This window comes from Pieris napi, chromosome 24 (genome assembly GCF_905475465.1).
Source record: "Pieris napi chromosome 24, ilPieNapi1.2, whole genome shotgun sequence".
NCBI lineage: Eukaryota > Metazoa > Arthropoda > Insecta > Lepidoptera > Pieridae > Pieris > Pieris napi.
This window is the reverse complement of record NC_062257.1, coordinates 1966068-1989176: the sequence shown is the minus strand read 5'-3', so window position 1 is coordinate 1989176 and position 23109 is coordinate 1966068. Positions and strand designations below refer to the sequence as shown.

General features: G+C 33.9%; 1 protein-coding gene across 2 annotated transcripts in view; it reads right to left on the bottom strand.

The window, feature by feature from the left end:
• The window catches only part of LOC125061766 (ATP-binding cassette sub-family C member 4), a 77259-nt gene that overhangs the window by 5011 nt on the left and 49139 nt on the right, over positions 1 to 23109 (bottom strand). Inside the window, exons 5-21 of one of the 2 annotated variants that reach the window (XM_047667362.1) lie at positions 22155 to 22252; positions 21435 to 21632; positions 21238 to 21364; positions 19527 to 19676; positions 18507 to 18694; positions 17289 to 17453; positions 16989 to 17126; positions 15594 to 15761; positions 13726 to 13866; positions 10515 to 10732; positions 9047 to 9174; positions 7925 to 8134; positions 6980 to 7210; positions 5448 to 5554; positions 2240 to 2363; positions 1599 to 1769; positions 435 to 562 (exon numbers count right to left, since the gene is read on the bottom strand). In XM_047667362.1, coding sequence (XP_047523318.1) covers positions 435 to 562; positions 1599 to 1769; positions 2240 to 2363; positions 5448 to 5554; positions 6980 to 7210; positions 7925 to 8134; positions 9047 to 9174; positions 10515 to 10732; positions 13726 to 13866; positions 15594 to 15761; positions 16989 to 17126; positions 17289 to 17453; positions 18507 to 18694; positions 19527 to 19676; positions 21238 to 21364; positions 21435 to 21632; positions 22155 to 22252 — 2690 coding nt within the window. Of the gene's footprint in view, positions 1 to 434; positions 563 to 1598; positions 1770 to 2239; positions 2364 to 5447; positions 5555 to 6979; positions 7211 to 7924; positions 8135 to 9046; positions 9175 to 10514; positions 10733 to 13725; positions 13867 to 15593; positions 15762 to 16988; positions 17127 to 17288; positions 17454 to 18506; positions 18695 to 19526; positions 19677 to 20748; positions 20876 to 21237; positions 21365 to 21434; positions 21633 to 22154; positions 22253 to 23109 lie in introns of both variants that reach the window. The other variant, XM_047667363.1, reaches the window with a different exon arrangement.

The window sequence follows — 23109 nt, the reverse complement described above, 5'->3', positions numbered from 1 at the left end:
GGAATGCAAATTTGACTTTGCTAGTCTCAAATAAGATGGCTACAGTCCATAGATTGACTCCGATCTATATACTGTAACAATCTTTTTTTGTTAGTTTATTTTCTTCTTAAATTTGACCACGTTAAATCTGGCCAAGTTACGTGACCTAGTTAGACAAAACATACTAGCAAATTGCCTTGTCACAACTATGGAACCTTGTCACATTAAGAATGGACACTTAAAAAATACCGATTTCGAAGAAATTAAAGCAATGATTAATTCAAATGATGACGAAGAAGGAAGAATTAATTTGAATGAATAATTTTATTGCAGGCTCAAGACGCTAAAAGTCGATGGCCTGTGAGAAAAAAAGATATCTGAGGCCCAGTCCTAAAAGGTAGTGTTACTACTTTTTTTTCTTTTGAATAACAGGCTAAGTGAATAATTGATCTTACCTTCCAACCGCTCTCTAGTACCAAATTCAAATTCTTCAAAATTGGCAAATCTTCGGGTGTGTATTTCATGAAACAATTTCTAAATTGAATACGACCTCGAGATGGCCAGTCCTTTGGTGTTTCTTGTGCTGAAAATTGAAAAAAAAATATTCGTTGAAGTTTAAACATATTATAAACATAGGTCAGAATATGTTTATACTAAGTTTTTTTATCACGCATATCAAAAGAAAAAGAGCGGTAAACATTCGTTCCGTGGTACATAGAACAATTCGAACTATAATCTATATTGTGAATAATTCTTCGATATTGACATTGACATTATGAAGTAACATTTCAACTGAGTACTGACTAACTCTTTAACTGATACTACATTTGACACAACCTGATAACGATTTGACATAACTTAAAAGTTAAAACATGGATTTGAAAAGAAATTGAAATTTACGAAAGACAAATGAATATAATATATAAATAAAGGCAAAATTCTACGAAAGACAAATGAATTTAATATATACATAAAGGAAAAATTCTACGAAAGACTAGGTGGTATGGTTGAAAGACTATAGCCTGCGCCATGGGCGAAAATTAAAAAAAAAAAAAGTAACATTTCAAAAATATAGTCTTCATACTATTAAATGTAATAAATAGATTGTCATATGTATTTTTATATTACTACTAAATATAATATTATTATAACCTAAATGTTATTGTTCGTTAAAATAGTAATTTTAATTTCAAAGAACATGCAAATGGACATTAGGTCCAGCTTTGTATTAGACAAATAATGACTAGTGCGTTACCTAGCAACCAATGGATTGGAGGGAAAATATGGGATTATATAATAATGCATTGAACACGAAAGAATTTTAGATTTTTATTTTATAATTTTTAGCGTTTCGATTAGTGTTAGACTGCAATTGTGGTGTGACTTTTAATAATTAATTAATACGTAGTGATTTTGTTTTTTACCGACATTGCAATGCTGCCTGTAGTTGTTATATTTTTTAAGCGTCGTATTAAACTAACAAAAAAACTTTTTAACTTAAACAAGTTTTTTTTTATAATTCAATAGTTTGTTTATTCAAAATTAAACTTATTGTAATAGACGCAAGTTATGTTGAGTCTTTATTTAATTTGTCTATAGATTATATTAAAAAAACTCACTTCCTTTGTCCCATTGTGGTTCCCTCTCAATATGCGTGTATTGTAGAATTCGCTCAACACTTGTCATCTGTGATATAACTTCAGCGGTCTGACGGACACCAAATTGAAGCATTCCGGTTAGGATAAGGGTCTGTGATATTGCCAAACCCACGTTGCCAGAGAATATGGTTTCTGAAAAAAAAAACTCTTTGTTATATTTGATATTATTCTTTGTTACTAATAAGAATTTATTGTTATTTTTTGAATTAAGAGGGAATTTACAAGTCTTTGAAATTAGATACGTTTTGGCGTTGCCATGTTTGACACGCGTTGTTTTGTCTAGTGTTACCAGTTATATATAATATAAACACAAATCTACACTAATATTATAAAGAAGATAGATTTAATTGTTAGTTTATCTGTTAGCATTAAATAGGCTCCAAAATTTGAATCTTATTTTATCAATGATGAACATAGACTATAGAATATTTCTTATAAAAACTTCGACAATAACATAAGGTGTGGATACCAATAAAAATTTCATTCTATATTTTTTCATAGAAGACCTTAATATCTACAAAAACGTCGGCGATATTAATTCATTAAAAAAATATCCAGTCGTGTGAAGGCGGGTATTGTATATAATTTTAAACTAAACTTACTGCTGTCAATGACTAGGAACGCTACAATGACAATGGCCAAATAGATGACACAAATGAAATCCAACCAGAAGCCAAGCGTGACGCCACTCGCGAGATAACTACTCCATGTGGACGTGTGGATATCCTGGAAAGAAAATTAATAATTATCCAGTGGTTTAGACATGGGTCTTGACTTCAAATTGCTTTACTAAGTTGTCAAAGTTAAAGTTACAGTATGGCAAAGTACCTTTTTGAAGTTATACTTCTTTAGGCGCGTTATGAAAAATTGATGAGAGTGAAATTTTATGACGCGCGCGCACCGTGACACAAAATTAACAGAATGAAGTTAGTGGTGCATGTTGGCACGCACGCCGCCTCTGTTCACTGTGTATTTATATTTATAATATTTATCCACATGCTTTGAGTTTCTATATTTAAAACACGTGTTTTCATTTTGTTTTCATTATACAAGTGCGAATTTTATATATGCGTCTGAATAATAATCAGAAGTGATTTAAATTGAATATTTATATCAATACTAATTAATATTAGACAATATTTGTGAAAAAACTATGCTCATCAACCTTCCTAAGTGCTTCAATACAATTGAGGTTAACTATCCGTATGTATTATTAATAATGCCAAAGAAGTATAACTTCTTACGCGCGTACATAAGTAAACGCACCCCTTTTTTTCAATGTCTTTTTTTAGCGAATTGTCTTTTGACTGACATAATTTCGTAGCCTAAACAAATAAAATGCAACATGCTTTTATTAAAACATTAAGTCGTGATACGATACGTCAAAGTCAGTGAATCGAAAAGCCTCTGCTCGCCGCCATTGATTGATAACACGTTGATACGCGAAATTAGAGTATCAGCACTGAATAAATTCAAAGCTCTCGTTAAACGTAAATCCTAGTAATATAATACATGCGAAAGTTTGTGAGTATGGATGGATGTTTGTTAATACCACGTAAAAACTACTGAATGGATTCTAATGAAACTTTACAGTAATATAGCTTATACATCAGAGTAACACATAGGCTACAATTTATAAAGATATTGTGTGAATTGTCCAAAATATCAAGTAGGAAAAAATCTACCATCTGCGAGCTATTCTGGCGTGCGCTGCCAAAACCGCTAGAGCTATACATACGTAATGTATGATGGAAATGTTTATCTTAAATAGTCAATATCTTTAGTAGTTTTTTATCTACGCCACGCTAATATATACGTGACTTGTATAAATCTTATGTTTCCTTTTACATCACTATTTGCTGTCCATGTATTTGTAAGATTATCTTTTAAGTTTTTAGTCTGTTGTTAATATTTTTTTTTTGTATTACTTTAGATTAAGGTACTATGTATATATATTTTTTTTTTATATAACATTTGTTTCTGCACTTCTCGCACGAATCATGTTTCTTTTTTAGTTTTTTCTTTAACTAGGGTTGCCTGGAAGAGATCGCTTATTAGCGATAAGGCCGCCCGTTGCATCCCTTATAATTTTTTTTGTATTGTGTTTGATTTATTGTTTTTTGCAACGAAGTGTTAATAAATAAAATAAATAAATAATATAAGCTACTTGAAATACTAATCCTGCTCAGACGAACTCGCGGGCACTAGCTAGTTAATCAATAAAGCTTTTTATAAATTTCATGAATATTTAAATTATCCTAATCCTTGGAATTGATTTGTTCCAGTTCAAACAATTTGTATGAATTATTCTTGCCTGCTCTACGCCCTTGACTTGCGAACTGGTAGTAAATGTAAATTAAGAATCTTTAATATTTTTTCTGTTGACGTTCACAAGTGTACTTGTTTACCTATATGAATAAAGTTATTTTGAGTTTGAACATGTAGTTGGCAGCACACAAATACTAAACGGCAACTCGTAAGGATTCCCACTAGAACAAACTACAAATACCCCTAAAGTTTTTGTTGTACACTCGGTATGAGGTAATATCAAATATGCATCAAAAATATATTTAAATAGTATATAATATCGATCTTGGAGTATTATAGCATCATAAACTCAAAATAACTTTATTCATATAGGTAACCAAGTACACTTATGAACGTCAACAGAGAATATGTTAAATTGATTCTAAATTTACTAGTCAAGAGCAAGAAACAAGTATATTTCAGTTATAGCCACACTTTGAGATTGTATTTGGTTTAGTTTGATCTAGGCTTTATATAAATTTGGGGGGCAAACCCTCAAGTTGGCATCACTGGTCACTGCGCACCCATATTTATAATATCGGCGCAGCTCGCGAAGCGTATTCCATCTTTCATTCACGGAAATCATGAAACTAAACTAAAATTAAATGTTAATCCACAGCACGCGTCGTTTACATAATATTTTTGAAGTTATACTTCTTTAGGCGCGTTATGAAAAATTGGTGAGAGTGAAATTTTACGATGCGCGCGCACCGTGACACAAAATTATCAGTATGAAGTTTTTAAACCAGCCGGGCGCCGAGCGTGCGCGAGCGAGATGGGAATAAGACAATCTACAAGTAAAAAGAAATATAACATACGTGAAGTTAGCAGCTATGCCAAGAATTTTGAATAACCATAATGAAGGAAGGAGGATAAGGAGTTTTAATTATTTTTTCAAAGAAATTAAGCAATGCTTTTTCACAAAGACCTATTGTTACTTAGGTAAAAGGTATGTTTCATATACCTAGTTATTAAATAGAATTAATAATAAAATAATAATAATAATTAATTAATAATCGAATAATATACTAAATATTAATATTATTAAATTTTTAACGTTAAATATTTATAATTAATTATTTAATATTTAAAAAAAAATAAAGAAAGCCAAAGAAGTATAACTTCTTACGCGCGTACATAAGTACACGCACCCTTTTTTTTTAAAGGCACACACTAACGAAACACATACAAACACTTACAGGGAACACATTACATAGAAGACAAGATACATGCATGTGCATCAATAACAAGTGTGCACAACATTTAAAGGGAAACATTACAAAAATATTTTTATAAATTATTATTATTATTCGTAAAATAAACTAACAAATAAGTTATTATCTGACCACGCAACCTACAGTAAATAATAAAATAATAAAGTGTTTAATAACACTTCTTACATAATACTAATTGTTTTCGTGTTTGACCCATTCGCTAATTCAAATGGTTTTCTTTTCATACTAGGCAAGTGATAAATGTTCTTCCATTCTTTCAATTGCTTACCTGGAACCTATCGAATTCTTGTATCAGCCTTTGTTGAGCGCCTGATGACCTGATGGTACTGATACCGTTCAGGGTAGCTGACATGTGAGAGAATACTGGACTACGTGCTGAAAAGAGAATTATATTATAACTAGCTGACCTGGCAAACGTCGTTTTTCCATGTATATGTCACCGTAAAATTGTAAAAACCGTTAGATTTTAATCTATCACGCGAGATTGTAAACTGTCGAAAGATTGTGAACCTCAACAAACTGCTTACAAATTAACGTATTATTATTCGGTAGTTATATGAAATTGTTGGGAAGTAAAATTAATCTGTAATTGACCAAAGAAGTTTAAATGATAACTAAGTTAGTGTAGTACAATCTACCGAATAATAATACGTTAAATTGTAAGCAGTACGCTGAGGTTCACAATCTTTCGACAGTTTATAATCTCGCGAGATAGATTACAATCTAACGGTGTTTACAATTTTACGTTAACATATATCTATCATTTATAGTAAAAAATAGGGGTTGATCGTAGAGGGGTGAAAATTAGAGATTGTATGTATTTTTTAATGCTGTATCATAATCAAATAATCTAGAAATTAAAAAAAAATTAGGAGTGGACTACCCTTAACATTTAGGGGGATGAAAAATAGATGTTGTCCGATTCTCAGACATACCCAACATGCACACAAAATTTCATGAGAATCGGTCAAGCCGTTTCGAAGGAGTTTAACTACAAACACCGCGACACGAGAATTTTATATATTAGATAAGTGAAGAAAAGTCAATATTTAGTTATTAATATTAGTGCTAGTATTGAGGTCAAATTTGTCTCAGAAACTTCGTTTCTCCTTAATGTGATTTTACTTAGCCTACCTTTTTAGTACCAACATGGAACATTATGCTATGCTACCCCAGAGACTGTTCGGTTTTCCGGAATGTAAACTTTTAAGGTTTTTCTGTGAATTGTTCTCTATATAAACCTTAGAGTTCAATTCATAAGTTTTTAAGTAACAAATAAAAAAGGAGTTGATTGTAAAGGACGGAAAATTAAGGACTGTATGTATTTTTGTATTGTGTCATAAAAATATAAAAACAAAAAATGTTGGCTAAAAATAAAATAAAAGATTGTTCTTAATTTCGTATGATGAACCAAGTCACAATCTTGGGCGCTGTCGGATCAAAAATTTGATAATTGACGTTCTAATCCAGTCTTAGTTTCATCAAAATCGGTTCAGTGGTTTTTGAGATATGTTTTTTTTTTTTTTTTGACAATTCACATCAATTGACCTAGTCCCATGCTAAGCTGGTGAAGCTTGTGTTATGGGTACTAGGCAACGGATATACATACATATTATAAATAGACATATAAATACGTATTTAAACACCCAAGTCCTAAGCACAATACCAAATGCTCATCACATCGATATTTGTCTCAGCCGGGGATCGAACCCGGGACCCGTGGATTCGCAGTCAGGGGTACTAACCACTAGACCAATGAGCCGCCGCCGTTTTAATTCAAATATTAGTTAATATACTGACTTGTCCCTTCCAATCGCTTAATAGACTGCGCCGACTTCAAATAGATTTGCAGAATAGTATAGAAGAGAAGGAGAATGATTGTGGTTGGCAGAAGCGTCCAGACCAGTGCAGCAGCATTCAAAGCCAATATACTGAACATCACGAGGTAGATTTGAATGCACTCCAAAAGGAAACGTGGTAACAACTCGTCTAAAGCACCGATGTCCTTTGAGAAACGGTTGAGGATTCGTCCTGAAATAAAGAGGAATATATTAATATATGAGCAGTGTTGGCCTAGTGGCTTCAGCGTGCGACTCTCATCCCTGACGTCGTAGGTTCGATCCCCGGCTGTGCATCAATGAACTTTCTTACTATGTGCGCATTTAATATTCGCTCGAACGGTGAAGGAAAACATCGTGAGGTAACCGGCTTAGACCCAAAGTACGGAGGCATGTGTCAGGTACAGGCTGATCACCTACTTGCATATTGACAAATCATGAAACAGATACAAAAACTTGAGCCCCAGACCTAAAAAGGTTGTAATGCCACTGATTGATATGTAATTAGCGGGGGTTCGAATCCACGACCTCAGGGTATATATCATCATCACACTCCACAATATACGCATCTTACTCGAATACACTTAAAATGATCGAGATACAATAAAATAAATAAATAATAAATAATCACAAGAAAATGTAAATAAAATATCTAGGTTATTTTGGAAATTCGTAAATATCGACTCGAAGGACCAAAACGTACGTAGCAAGTAACATAATAAAAACCATTTCCATTTAACAAGAGAATGATGGCAATGCTTGATGGCAATACTAAATGCTTGGTTAAGGGAGGCAGGTGACTGGATATTCTTAGTCCTAACTCCCAAGTGATTTTACAATCTCGGCGATTGTATTAGTAAATAATGCGGGCATACATGCAGTAAAGTGGTAGTTTAATTTAAAATACCTGATGAATTAGTGTCAAAGAACCGCATGACACCACGCAGCATGGAATGGAACATGTCGTTGTGAAGGTTTCTTGATGATGTCATGCACACTTTGAAGAACATGAACGCTCTGGCCGTTATGAAGAAGATGCAGCAAATTATCAATGCCGTGTAAATATATAGGTACTGTGAGGTGTCCAAAGGTCCTATGTAAGCGTGGATGTCCAGATCTGAAATTTTTATAAGTTTAAAGTCAAAAATATACTTAAAAAAATGTATGCGTGTACTAGTCTACACACGTAAGAAGTGAAACTTCTTTATGACCTTATTTTACGAAAAGTGATCTACTATTTGCAACTTTACAGAAATTGGTTAAATTAAGTTAAATTAGATAAAGTTTAACAAAAGGCTTTTATTATTATAGACATGAAAACAAATAATACAATTATTTCATTCTACCTTATTACTACTAAAGATTATTACAGAATTTCATTAATTGTAATAGAATTATTACTATCATTGTTATAGTTTTTATATATTTTTGTTATTAATTTAAATTTTATACATTTTATGAACGCACTACACGGTTTTTGACATAAATAAGAATGATTTAAAAGCATAATTTTTATTTATAGTTATAAAGTTTATAATAAGTTAAATTAAATACTGCAAAATTTATTAAATATAACGGGAAAAAAATTATCCAATATAAATAAAAGTACGTTGCGGTAAGCCTGAAGTTAAATTTAAGAGGTAGGCAAACTTCACAAAAAACATATCTTGAAACTAATAAATAAACTGGATCCGAAATCGCAGGACAAGAAAAAGATGGCGCGTAACGGAAAAATGTAACGACGTCACGTGACGTAAATTTTTTTCCAACGCCGATAAAGAAGTTTCACTTCAAAAATATATAGTATACGTTCATGAATTTCGCTGTCAGTGAATTTTCAGTTTTCTATCAAAATAAAAAATAAGTGTGTTGTTAAAGTTGATTTTCGTTTAAATACAATGTAAGCAGATGAATAGTAAAATATATCTGTATCGGAAAAATGATATATTTTTCATATATTACATTTAAATTTTTATTTATATATCTAACTTTAAAATTAAATTTTTGTATTAATAAAAAAATTACTCACTTGGTTCAGCTTCGATTCCTGTGAAATAACTCGTGAAAGTAAAGGTGCTGTTTGGTGGTACCACGACGGTGGAGTAGTCATTGGTTCCATTCGACTCTCTTTCTTTTTGGCGCGTCACTTCGTTTGTCCTGAAAATGTTTACTTCGAGTTAGTCACAATAAAGATGGCGCAGTCTCATTTGTGTATAATATGATTTTAACTTTAATTATTTCCATAAATTAATGGTTTTTTTTATGGCTCTGGCACGGTTTTTGCATTAGCCAGCGTCAAGTATGAGATTTTTATCATTCGTGTTTTTTGCCTTAGAAATTCGACCATGTCCTCCATGTACGGTTTAAGCACTCGCCCGGTACCGCACAACCCTCCCAAAGGCCGAGAACAAATTTAAATTAAATTAAAACTTGCCCTCGAACCGGGAATCGAACCCGGTACCCCTCACCTAGCTGCCACTTAATAAGACCGCTAGGCTATGAGGCCCCTTAAATTAATGTTTCGGAGCTTTACAACTGTCAATTGTCATAGTGACTATCCTCAAGTTGATAGATATCAATTTAATCGACAAATTTAAGAAATGCATCGAAAAGTATTTGCAATAATGCGCTGAATCTAATCTTGTATCTGGTAATTCGAAATATTAAGTTTATTTATCTATATTCTTTTTATAGCTATGGTTGTGGCAGTGTTCGCATTAATAGCATAGTCTGTGCATCCATATTATATAGGTATGTTATCTAAAGCTGGCGGCTTCAACACATTTACACTTTGTGCTTGTGTAGTGTCTGTGAATAAGCGCGAGACGTGATGTCAAACTGAAATACAATCACAAATACATCACGAAAAGACTGTCCGTCTCTCTCGCGCTCGGTCAAGCTTATGAGTATAAAAGAGACAGTTATTGTTTTTCTTTTGCTACTGTTTATGTTGATCTTTATTTTTTTATATTATTATTATTTTATACATGTTTATCTTTTTTCAAACATTACCAGGGCAATCTAGTGAAATGGTGCACAATGTTTTTAATTATTTTAAGCATCTTAATAAAAACAGTTTAGCGAAAAAAATTTATATTTAATTTGACATCAGATGCGACTGAGGTTTCTAAGAGGAGTATTGAAAGAATAGTTAGTGAAGTAAAAGTGAAGTGTGTTGAACTAGATGGAGCTTATGTCGAAAAATGAAAAATTATTTACACAAACTACTCTTATACGTTCTTGGTCTGGCTTAAAACTTTTGGATCCACCCTCGTATGCAAATAATATTTATATGTATTTGACACATTTTTATTTATTTACAACCCACCCAACCTTACTAAAACCTGAGTAGACTAAAATATATAGCTTGGCAAAAAAGTAATATTTTTAAACATACTGTATAGTGAAATTGCATTAGTGTGAGTACTGTGAACGCGCCAGCTTTCGATAACCGACCTATACCTTCAGAAAGTATGATATGTACTAAACTCTCTTACCAAACTGTCACCCAGTAGTCGCAAAACGTTGCTGACAATTGACCAATCAGCAGAAGGATAACCATGAAGAGGAGTCTGCCTGTTTTGCCACCAGCTCGAAGGTAGGCCCCGTACACCTGCCAACCCATCGAACCAGATTCTCTTTCTTCCTCTTCCATCTCTTGCGCTGGCATTTCGGTGGTAGACTCAGCCAAAGATGGCCGTCTTGTTGTTGATAACTAAAGGGAAACATTGTAAAACAAATAAAATTATATATCTAATATTGTATACATTAAAATGTGACATTTGGAAAAATACGTAAAATAGGTTTATATAGGAATAATTGCGTAATATTTACTTTAAAAGGGAGTTATGTAACTTAACTAATTAATATAGTAAATTTAATTAAATTAATTAATTTAGTAAATTATATATATTTTAGTAAACAAGCGTAAACCAAATGTTAGCATTTGGGAAAAATCAGTTGAGATTTGGATAAATACGTAAAATAGGTTTATATAGGAATAATTGCGTAATATTTACTTTAAAAGGGAGTTATGTAACTTAACATTATTTAAGTTACATATATATATTTTATTAAATTAAATATATTTTAGTAAACAAGCGTAAACCAAATGTTAGTAATCAACGCACACTTGAAGTCAAAATGAGCCCTTTAGTTTTTCCCACACTCATAAATCTAACATATAAAATTCTCATGTCGCGGTGTTTGTGGTTAAACTCCTCCGAAACGGCTCGACTGATTCTCATGGATTTTTGTGTGCATATTGGGTATGTCTGAGAATCGGACAACATCTATTTTTCATCCCCCTAAATGTTAAGGGTAGTCCGTCCACCTCTAAATTTTTTTTTTTTAGATATTTTTTTCTGTTTTTATTTTTTTATGATACACCATTAAAAGATACATACAACCCCTAACTTTAACCCCTCTACAATTAACCCCTATTTTTTTATTTTAAATGATATACATGGCAAAACGACGTTTGCCCGGTCAGCTAGTTGTAATATAACATTCTCGTTTCCGATAATATCCAATAGGTCGACTACACTTATATTGAAGTGTCACTTACGGTGCGTACAGACTATATAACATAACATGTTATACAACATTGCTATACAACATGTTTCAGATAATGTGGACACTGAATGTTATAAAACATGTTATTATAACATGTTAACCCAGCATCTACGTTTTTTTGTTTTTCTTTTGTTATTTAAAATGGTTATATTGCATTGTGATTCTAATGTGTACAGTATTGTTTAATGTTATAATGTTGAATAACAAGGTTACATAATGTGGACGTGTTCTAAAACACAAGTTATATAACATGTTACATAGTCCGTACGCACCCTTAGATTTAAGAACCCTTATAAACAAAGTTAGTTTTTGGTTAATCCAGCGTCGCAACCCCACTATCCCTAATTTTATGTTAATTATAAACTCATGTATTAAACGACAACAGTTGACACCTATCTTCAAACAAAGTGTTTTATTTATTTGAACATCCCCCAACGACTGCCACCGAACTTAACTAAGGTTAATACAATTTCCCTAAAAACGCATATTGTTCAATTTTCTTGCACTCCAAAACGTGTTACCTTGTCACGTATGTGACAGATGACATCTACAGGTAAAGTAGACTGTCCTGAGTTACTAAGGTGTGTCTCCGAGTGTATAATAGGAGGCTAAAAAATATCAACATTTTTTTTTTTTAAGACAATTCACACCAATTGACCTAGTCCCATACTAAGCTGGTGAAGCTTGTGTAATGGGTACTAGGCAACGGATATACATACATATTATAGATAGATAGACATATTTAAACACCCAAGACCTAAGCACAACACCAAATGCTCATCGCATCGGACCCATGGATTCGCAGTCAGGGGTACTAACCACTAGACCAATGAGTCGTCAAATATTACCTAGAGTCAACACCAATTACATAGGGCTTTATGCTTAGGCTACGGTTTCCTAGAAAAGCGGTGCCGTAATGTAACGTTGGGTGACGTCATACGTTGTCTATAAATAACATCGGAGGAGGTTTTCTAGAGAACGTTGAGTGTCAGCGTAACGTCAAATAGCGGTGCTGTCATTTGCATGACGGGTCATAGCGGTGATAAACATTAGTTCAACGTTTTTCGCGGAGCGGTGCTCATATTTAATTAATACAATGAGTGGAAACGTGACTTGGACGAGCGAAAATGATTGCTTTTTTGCATTGGTAAAAAGTAAAGACGGCCGTTATTAACAACTGTAAAATGACGGCCGTTAGTTAAACGGCACCGCTTTGCTTGGAAACCTAAGCTTTGTGGGTAAGTTTGACAATTTGACAGATGACATTTGTTCGCCTCAAATGTGGAGGCAAGCCGAGCTCTGACATCAGCCCTGCGATTCTGTAACTCACTTCACGAACTCACACAGCGGTTTTCGCATCGGCGGTCGCTCTCAAATCAGTCGTGAAGCAGTCATTTTATGATTTCGCATTCTGAAAAGGTGGGAGCTTGTACTTTATTGTTTATCAGAATGCCAAATCATAAAATGACTGCTTCACGACTGATTTGAGAGAGACCGCCGATGCGACAACCGCTGTGTGAGTTCGTGAAGTGAGTTACAGAATCGCAGGGCTGAATTCTTTAGTGAAATAAATATTGTATCATAAGTTGACTAAAGTGTTCCTCATCTATTATTAAAATGATTTATATGAATATTATAGATACATATTTGTAATAATTATTAAAGACATGTGAATGTGAAGATTGACGTACACAGTTGTTTATATTAAGTTATAAGCTGTAAATCTTCTTAATAATGAAAAAAGCACTATAACGCTTTAATACAGTGGGATATAAAACATAGTGGTGTATAGTATATACACCATACACTATAGATATTTTAAATATTGGATTATAATATTATGTCATCTTTGACCAATTTTTAGTATACTTTTTTGTTATATGTGTTATAATATTTATTTTAGAATGTATTTCCAACACACAAATATAATATTACAATATTCTTTAACTATATAGTTATAATAATAATAAAAAAAAAATGAATACAAAATTAAAACAAATTAAAAAAGTTCGGTCCCTGTGGCCGTACCTTTAACGCTGGCATTACCTCGCTGTATTGCGATACTTCATTAAGAAAAGAACCCCACATATAGTTATATAATTTAAGTAACGGAGTGCTAAATAGTTAACTTACTCTGGCCGAAGTCCTTCGGGACATCGGTGGGGGCTTCTCCACTTCCGGCTTATCATCTTCTTGGACAGAGGACAGCAACTTCGCGAAATCTTTTCCGGAGTGCATTAGTTCACCGTATGTTCCCTTTGCATCAATAGATCCCTTAAAACAAATATTTTTGTGTTAGAATAGATTTTTGAAGTGAAACTTCTTTATCGGCGTTGGAAAAAAATTACCGTCACATTATTTATTATATATTATTTATTATTATATATAATATATAATATATAATATATAATATATAATATATAATATATAATATATAATATATAATATATAATATATAATATATAATATATAATATATATTATATATATTATATATTATTTATTATCTATTATTTATTAATCGACACTTAATATTTTAATGACAATTAAATTCATTAAATTCCTAACATATCTTCCTTTTTCCGTCCCTCTAAGTATCGGAAATCTAAACTTTTAGATTTGTATAAATATGAACAACACTTCAAGATTAGTTTGCCACTTAAGTTTCACTTCTGACATGTGTACTTTGTACACACACACTTTTTTTAACATTCGCTTTTACTGTAAAGGAAATTATAGCGGATATTTTCTATTCAAAGTCAAAGTCAAAAATCATTTATTTATGTAGGTAACACAATGTACACTTATGTACGTCAATAAAGAACATTAAATGCTTCTAATTTTACATTTACTGCCAGTTCTCAAATCAAGGGCGTAGAACGGAAGAGAAGAACTGGCAATATGGCCACTCTTTTTAATCGCCAAGTTTTTTTACACAATGTAAGGAGCTACAACCATTACACCATGTTCCACATAACATGTTAAGTAATTAATAATTATTAAAAAAACAAAAATTTGTCCTCTATCAGCAGGAGGCATGGTGAAATAGGAGCACGCACTTACATTCTCGTGGGAACAACACGCAAACACATAGTCGAAACAACTAACATCACCGCATACACGAATTCAAGTACGACGAAGACAAGTATTCAGAGAGACGGCGTACACCTTATTTAATTAGACAGAATAGAGCCACAGTTTCGACTTTGAAAGTGATATTCCGAAACAAGTCTTAGCACTATGTGTGGCTGTCAAAATGGATGGATTTTGACATACAGGTTCATGTCAAGTCCCATTTCTGAACAAATATGGTGGCGCGGGGCATACTCCGTTCAACCAATCAGCGCGCGAGGTGCGATCCGTTTCACAATTTGACGGTTTCACTTCGATATATTACAATCTACCGGATAATAATACGTTACATTGTAAGCAGTGTGTTCAGGTTCACAATCTTTCGACAGTTCACAATCTCGCGAGATAGATTACAATCTAACGGTGTTTACAATTTTACGGTGACAATAATAAAGGTGAATCAAATACAGTCAAAACCGTTTACGACGACATCGTTTAGAACAACATCCCGGACCAAAATCAAAGATCCCGGCTGAATTCTATTGGATTAGGTACTTAATAACAACATCATCGGCTGTTACGACTATCGGTTTTTACGACCGAATATGAGTAGTCCCTTTGATGTTGTTATAACAGATTTTGACTGTAATATGTTTATTGACGCCTGATTAAGTGCCATCTAGCGGCTGTGTACGTAAAAACCCCACTGACCGCGCGGTTTTTTTTCGTATTAAATTTAGTAAAAAAAATATATCTATCACAAAAAACCTCATGCCAAAAATGCTATTCCTTTTTTGCGTATTAACCGAAAAATCGTAAAAACCTTAGGAACGTTTGTTTTTCGTATATCTCTAAATACTATAGATTTTTGTGATAACTTTTCCAAGTATATTCTTAAGTAGCACTCCAGCTCAAGTATCTGATACTTACATTATTCATAATGACGATGTAATCGGCAGCTTTGAGATAATGCAGCTGATGAGTGACCAGAATTCTCGTGGTGTGACGGAGGTAGCCATTGATGCATTCGTCGAATAGCTGACGGCCAACGTGTGCATCGACAGCGGATAGCGGGTCATCTAAGAGATAGATATCAGCCTGTGAACAAAGAAAATATTATAGATACACTAGCTGACCCGGTAAACGTTCTGCCATGTATATTATTTCTAGGAAGCGTTTTTTAGTTCAATAAAAATAGCTATCTATAGTAGATAATAAATAATAATAAAAATATGGTGATTGTAGAGGGTAGATGAAAATTAGGGGTTGTATGAATTTTTGTATGCTGTATTAGTAAAAAACCTAATCACTTAGGGGTTTGAAAGATAGATAGTAGCCGATTCTCAGACTTACTGAATATGCATAAAAAAATTCATAAGAATCCGTCGAGCCATTTCGGAATGGGAACGAACATTGTGACTCGAGAATTTTATATATTAGATTTAATATATAAATAATACAGTTATTACACAACAAAAATCGATTTGAACTTATTTTAATCACGCGCCGATATTAAATAAATAATACATCGTTTATTTGCAAAGTGGTACAAAATGATTAATAATAAAAAACCGCACAATCAGCCATATAATAGGCAAATGTCATATTAATTATCATAATAATATGAACAGTTATTTATAATTGTTGTCAAAACTTATAGTCTAAATACTCTTCCATTGAAGGCACCTTGCCTTTAAAAATAAACACAAGAAACGTTGGTTTAGCCATATCTATAATCTGCGCTTACAAATTACTGCTATGGCGCATCTGAAACGCGCTAACGAAGTTAATTATTTAGCTGCTAAGGATATATACAACTTCTCAATAAGCCACCAGGAACTTTGGGCCAGCCTTGCGATTCTGTAACTCACTTTTCGAACTCGCACAGCGTTTTACGCAACGGTGGTCGCTATTACTGCTTCACGACTGATTTGAGCGCGACCGCCGCTGCGAAAAACGCTGTGCGAGTTCGAAAAGTGAGTTACAGAATCGCACGGCTGGTAGAGTATAGAATTGTTGAGGATCTCTTTAGGGTCGAGGATCAGAACACCCTTCCTTCAAAATGGCTTATTTAAGTGGGCTGTGTAACGTATAACCAATTAAGAACTCCATCAACATCAAGATGACGTCACGTTTGATATCCTGAAGGGAAATGTCATCTTCAAGCAAGACAATGATGACATTTATCCAGTGGCATTTCCATTTATAAGTCCTGGTCTTAGGTCTAAGTACCTCCATCATCAAGGACTTCATATGCATTCACAGAAGATTTAATATCTAATTGTCTGGAAGTAAAAAGGTTAAGCAGAAATATGCATGTATTACTTGTCTATACACAGCCCTCGCCAAGTTGATACGAGCTCTTTGACCTCCAGACAGAGAGGCACCCCTCTCCCCAACCAGGGTCTGGTCTCCGTGAGGGAACTGTTGGAAGTCTTTCTGAAGAGCACACACTCGTACAACCTGGAAAATAATCAGTTAATTTAAAATTAAAAGTCTTTGGAGTTAATAAAGGAGGAGAAAATAGAAATTAACCTATTGCGATAAATAATAGTACATAATATTTTATTGGTTAGTAAAACATTAACATACAAAAATATGCAATCCTATAACTTGACTACGTACCTCTTTATATTTTTTCGCATTGTAGGGTAGTCCAAACAAAATGTTTTGTCGGACGGTAGCAACGAACAACCATGGCTCCTGGCAGGCATACGATAGAGGACCAGAAAGATACACGCGACCGCTGGTTGTACGTAATTCATTTAGCAGCAGTTGCAGGATGGAACTCTGAAAGAAGAACAGGATTAGCAGAATAGACGCCAACTTTCTGAGTACTTGGAATTGGGTTTCAATTCACTGTATGTTTTTTTATGTAAGAGGCAAACGGGCAGGAGGCTCATCTGATGTTAAGTGATAACGCCGCCCATGGTCATTCACAATGCGAGAAGGCTCGCAAGTGCGTTGCCGGCCTATTCAGACTTGTTAGGCAAATAGCGTAGGACCCTAAGTCGAATTAGTTCGGATATACTTCAGTGGGCAGCTGGTTCCACAAAGTGGATGGTATTTTGTATTCTGCCTTGACGTCCCGTGATAAAAATCAGCTGCAGTTATTAGTCTGAACAACTGTCCATGGTAAATTGTGAAACATTTTATAATAGTATTGTCTTTTATTGACATAACTTTCACACATTTGATAATAAAACAATTTTTTTACCGGATTTAAGTGATGTATTTACAATTATTTTTCATAATTTTAAATTAAACCGACGTTTCGCGTGCTTTACAGCTTGCTTTACAGCGTGCGTGGTCACTATCTTCAAGCAAAATCAAAGATGGTATAATATCCAAATTAAAATCTCAAGATAAACAATCCGCGAAAATAGAGGACACCGTGGGCCATTTCTGCCAAAACCCTCCATCTTTTAGTCGATACCAACTCCGGGGAAACAAATACAGATAATGCAACTTTTTCTACAGCTGTGACACTTTTTGACATTCAACACCTTTTGTCTTCAGTCACCGTGACCACGCACGCTGTAAAGCACGCGCAACGTCGGTTAAATTTAAAATTATGAAAAGTAATTGTAAATACATAACTTAAATCCGGTAAAGAAATTGTTTTATTATCAAATTTTTATAATTCCTTGAAATAATTAAACGCATCGCAGTCAAGACAGTAAATAAAATATTGTGCCTCTCCATCTTCCAAAAGCGAGGAAGAAGCAGGAGACTGTGGCTAAAAACTAGAGTTCATCCAATTGGCCCTTTTTGGTAAGGTATTCCTATCGCACTTCTTGTACTTCAAAACTTACATTATGAAGATACGTTTAAGTCACTCACCTTTCCAGCTCCAACAGAGCCGATGATGGCGCAGAGTTTTCCTTTCGGGATGCTTATGTTGATGTTTCGTAATGTTACAGTGCCTTCTATCCAATTTGCGCAGACGTCCTGCATTTGTATGCCGATATCCGAATTGGCTGGTACCAAGCTTGATTGAGACACCAGTCCCCTCTCATTGGAATCAAAACCTGATAAAAACACAGCATTAGCATAAAAGCAATTTACGAGGAGAAAAACATTAATAGCGATTTCGATCATTGACTCTACATATATAAGTTATCAGTTGAGCAAGTTGCCACTCTTAGAGAACTCATCCCACAAAGAAAGCCAACATTTTAAAACTCTTCGCTCCCAGGAACTTTGGGATATGAAAATACGAAAAGCATATGCCATATGCGAGAAATAGCGAGAATACGTGTTTTATGTAATCTGGGCTCTCCTAATGTTTGACTGATAGACACTCACATTGCCAGAAGGAACGCAAGTGCGTCGCCGGGCTTTTTAATTTAAAATACTTCAGTCGGCAGCTGGTTCCACATATTGGTGCGCGGCAAAAAAGCCTTAAGAAACGCTCAGTTGTGGAACAATTGACGTCAAGGTGATACGGATGGTATTTTATATTCTTTGCACGATTACTGACAAATGCGTGCACTGACTAGACAGGTCCACTCGATCTGTGTGGTTCTGACCATTTCAGACTGCAATCTACATGGTCTTCACATGATCTGACAAAGATTATGTCTGGAATTTAAAAGAGACTGTGACCTCTGAGTTTGTTTCGGCGTTTCTTCTCAGAGTACTCAGATAGGAAACATCGAACTCATCTAGTTTAAAAAAAATCCTTGACGTTTAAGTGTTTGTATAAACCTACTTACAGAAAATAAATCATTTATCATTTATCATTCTGCCTTGACGTCCGAAGATGAAACGCAGCTGCAGGTCCTAACAACTCCTCTGAACACTCTCCATGGTGTTATTTAATTATGTAGGTGTTTGTAGGTAGCGCGATTATCAACATACCTGGATTGTAAATACCATCTTCGTCAATTTTCTTGAAAGTGTTCGCGCATAGATCCAGTTCACTCAGCGTTTTCATTTTCTTGTTTTCCACCTTTTGGACTAGTTTCGCGATATCCACACCCGCAACGCTACGTAAATCTTCTCTTTCATCTGTTATTGTATAAATGATTTTAGTGTTTTTTTTCATAGCTATTGTGTTATCTGTTATTAGTGTGTTATGTGTTAAGCCTGCGTCATAATTTGCATAGAAATAGAAAAGAGGTACGGGTTGTCTGTAAAGTCGGTTTACGGACGATAGTTTAACGTGACGTCATAACGAAACATTGATAAAATGATTGCAGACTTTTATGAACAAAATTGAATTATCACTATTTTGTATCGATACAAAAGAGTGAATCGTCGACACATAGGCCCATCCACCATTAACATAATTAAATAAGAAGAGCGTATCTGGCAACCTTATCGTTTTTAGCGATCTCTTCCAGGAAAACACTGTGATATTAAAAAACAAATAAGGTGAGCGCAAAAAAAAATACATAAGATATATTATAGTTATTTAGACAAAACTAATGGAACACATTTAAAACATATTAACAGTGAAAGGGACAATAACAAAAAAGAAAAAGTGCACATGAATCCCGATAATTTCAGATTGTTTAGTACAATAGTTAGGGATAGAATTTACTGTTCATCCTCATAAATATTAAATAAATAGAAATCTATTAGATAATTGTGCAACGAACAAATTTGTAGGTTAACGCATTTTTATTAAGCTTTATTTAAATTTATTACTGTGAAGTTCTTAGTTTTGAATGACCTACCATTTGAATATAAGATGTTGTCAATTGTTAAGTGAATGTTAATTAGAACATGTCAATCGTTGAAAAATGTTGACAGTGTTTTGCGTGGCCATGAGTAATTAAGTCGGTCCCTAGAGTCATTGTCATATAAATATATTATGTTAGGTTTAGTAGGTTATAACATGCAAAGCTGCTTAATAATAAGTTTAATTATTCTAAAAGGGTTAATAAGATTTACAGAAAAAAGATAAAGTTAAGTATAATTGGATTCCAACACCTTTATACATAAATTAGAATTACAGATACAAAATACCCATTATTATCTATGTTAATCACAGTGACATTAGTAACACGACAGCTGTACATCTGTGGACGTTTCACAAGTTTCAAAACCAGAACAATTTAGAATGTCAAAATCGTACCCAATAATAAAAGATCTTCTATTCGCTGAATGGAGGTATAAGACTCCAGTAACATTGATAAGCTTTGAGGCAACATGATAGCTACTGAACTTTGAAGGATGTTGAACATTTGAGCCAACGGGAAAGCCTGTGAAAGCCACAAGGTCATTATATACCTACTTTGAAGTATACTTTATTAAACAACCGTGTGACAGAATATGCCTGCTTCTTTTGAGAACCATACTTCAGCTCCCTGGCGGTCCAGGCGGTTTTCGCAGTAAAATAAACGATTAATGATAAGAGGCTGGTTTAAAATAATTGGTAAACGGTATGAAAAGCTGAAATAAGCGTAAGTTTTCTTTTGCCGCTCATGCAAGGCGAGTCTACGTGCAAGCTATAGGAAGAAAGTTAAGAACGAGAGCCTCCGTAATAATTTGGACTCTTCAGAATAAAGCTAGCGTTTCATGCGCATGACCCCAATATAATTCGAGATCTCCAGGTCTCACATACCCAGAAGCATGAACGCCTCAAGGCGCTGGACTGAAATCAGCGCCTCTGCCAAGAACGATACAGCGTTTGACATAATTATCGATAGAGTGCCTTGTAGTGTATTGTAGAATTGTGCCAGAGGAAATACCTGTAAATCAGATTATTGCAATATTCTCTTTACCCATGAAGGTTTATCAAGCGATGACTCAGATACTTACGATGTCAGCGGTGACTTGGAAACCGAATAGGGAGTAGGACAGGAGGGTAATGTAGAGGGTTAGTCTTTCGGTGAAGACCATAAAGCTGAGGTAGACCCCGCGAAGGTATGATGCAGATGTGACGCTATTGATCTCGTTCTTCCGGGCCAAAGCTACGACTTGCTCGAACGGTTTCTCCCACGCATACATTTTGATGACCTAAAACATTCATAAGTTTTTTATGGGACAAGAGGCAAACGAGCAGGAGCACCTGCAAGCGAGTGTGTTGCCGGCCTTTCAGAGAATCGCTCTTTCCTTGAAGGCCCCTAAATCGTATTAAATGGAAATACCTGTACTGGCAGCTTGTTCCACAGTGGTGGTGCATTCATAAATGTTTCTTTACTTGACTCTACAATCTTTGATCTGTCTAATATCTGTATCTGTTTCGTGAACATAATAGGCTAATTTGTATGTCCTAGGTTCGTTTTCAGGTGAAATGATAGCTTTTTAACGGTAGAAATACTTGCCATAAGGATCTTAGAAACAGTAGTAAAATGGAGTCTTCGAGGTTGCTTAATAGATAAATGTAAATTAAAGTTCATTATTTCTCTATGGCTTCTATAATGTAAGGGCAGTTGAAATCAGTGAATTGTCTATTGCGTATTTAGCTCATAAGCGTAATTTCAAAGGCTTTAGTATCTGTTTAATACTTGTTATTAAAGTAGGCACTATTTAATATACCTGCATTCCGTTGATGATTTCGTCCATGATTCGTACACGCTCGTCAGTTTTGCATGCAGTTTTCATTCTCAAACGAGCGGCTAATTTACTCATGTAAGCTGGAAATTAAAAAATATATATCTGTAGGCATAATTAGGTATATTAAAGTTTAAATCCTAATATTAAATAACTGGTAATGATTTCATAAATAGCACCTAAACACGTCTTTGCATCTTGAGTCCGGCTCGAAGTACCAAAAGTATAACGTGTTTGTATGTTGCACATCAACGTATACCTTTGACTTTGTAATAATAATTTTTGGAATAAACAGATCGACTGGTTTTGTGTCTTGAATTTTTACAACTCTTAAAAATTATGATAAATTTCATTTTAAAAATCTTTTGCAATGGTGACATAAAAATTACCCCACCTCTGTAGGTTTTTCGAGGTACATGATGATTATAGTCACATATATAAATAAGAGTATTTACCAATTATAATAGTGTTTTGATGTTTCAGTACCCTTAATGTTATATTATAATACTAGCTGATCCGTCAAACGTCGTTTTGCCATGTATATCATTTATAAACTAAAATAGGGGTTGATCGTAGAGGAGTGAAAATTAGGGGTTGTATGTATTTTTTAATGCTTTATCATAAAAAAATAAAGAATAAAATTTTTATCTAAAATTAAAAAAAATATTTAGGGACTACCCTTAACATTAAGGGGGATGAAAAATAGATGTTGTCCGATTCTCAGTTATACCCAATACGCTCACAAAAGTTCATGAGAATCGGTCAAGCCGTTTCGGAGGAGTTTAACCACAAACACCGCGACACGACAATTTTATATATTAGATTTAAACCAAAAAACTAGCTTGGTCTTAATAAATTTTATTTAATTACAATATTCACTGCTTTAATATATTATGAGGAGCTGGATGTAATAGCTGCTTACATTCATTTTGTCAAAAAC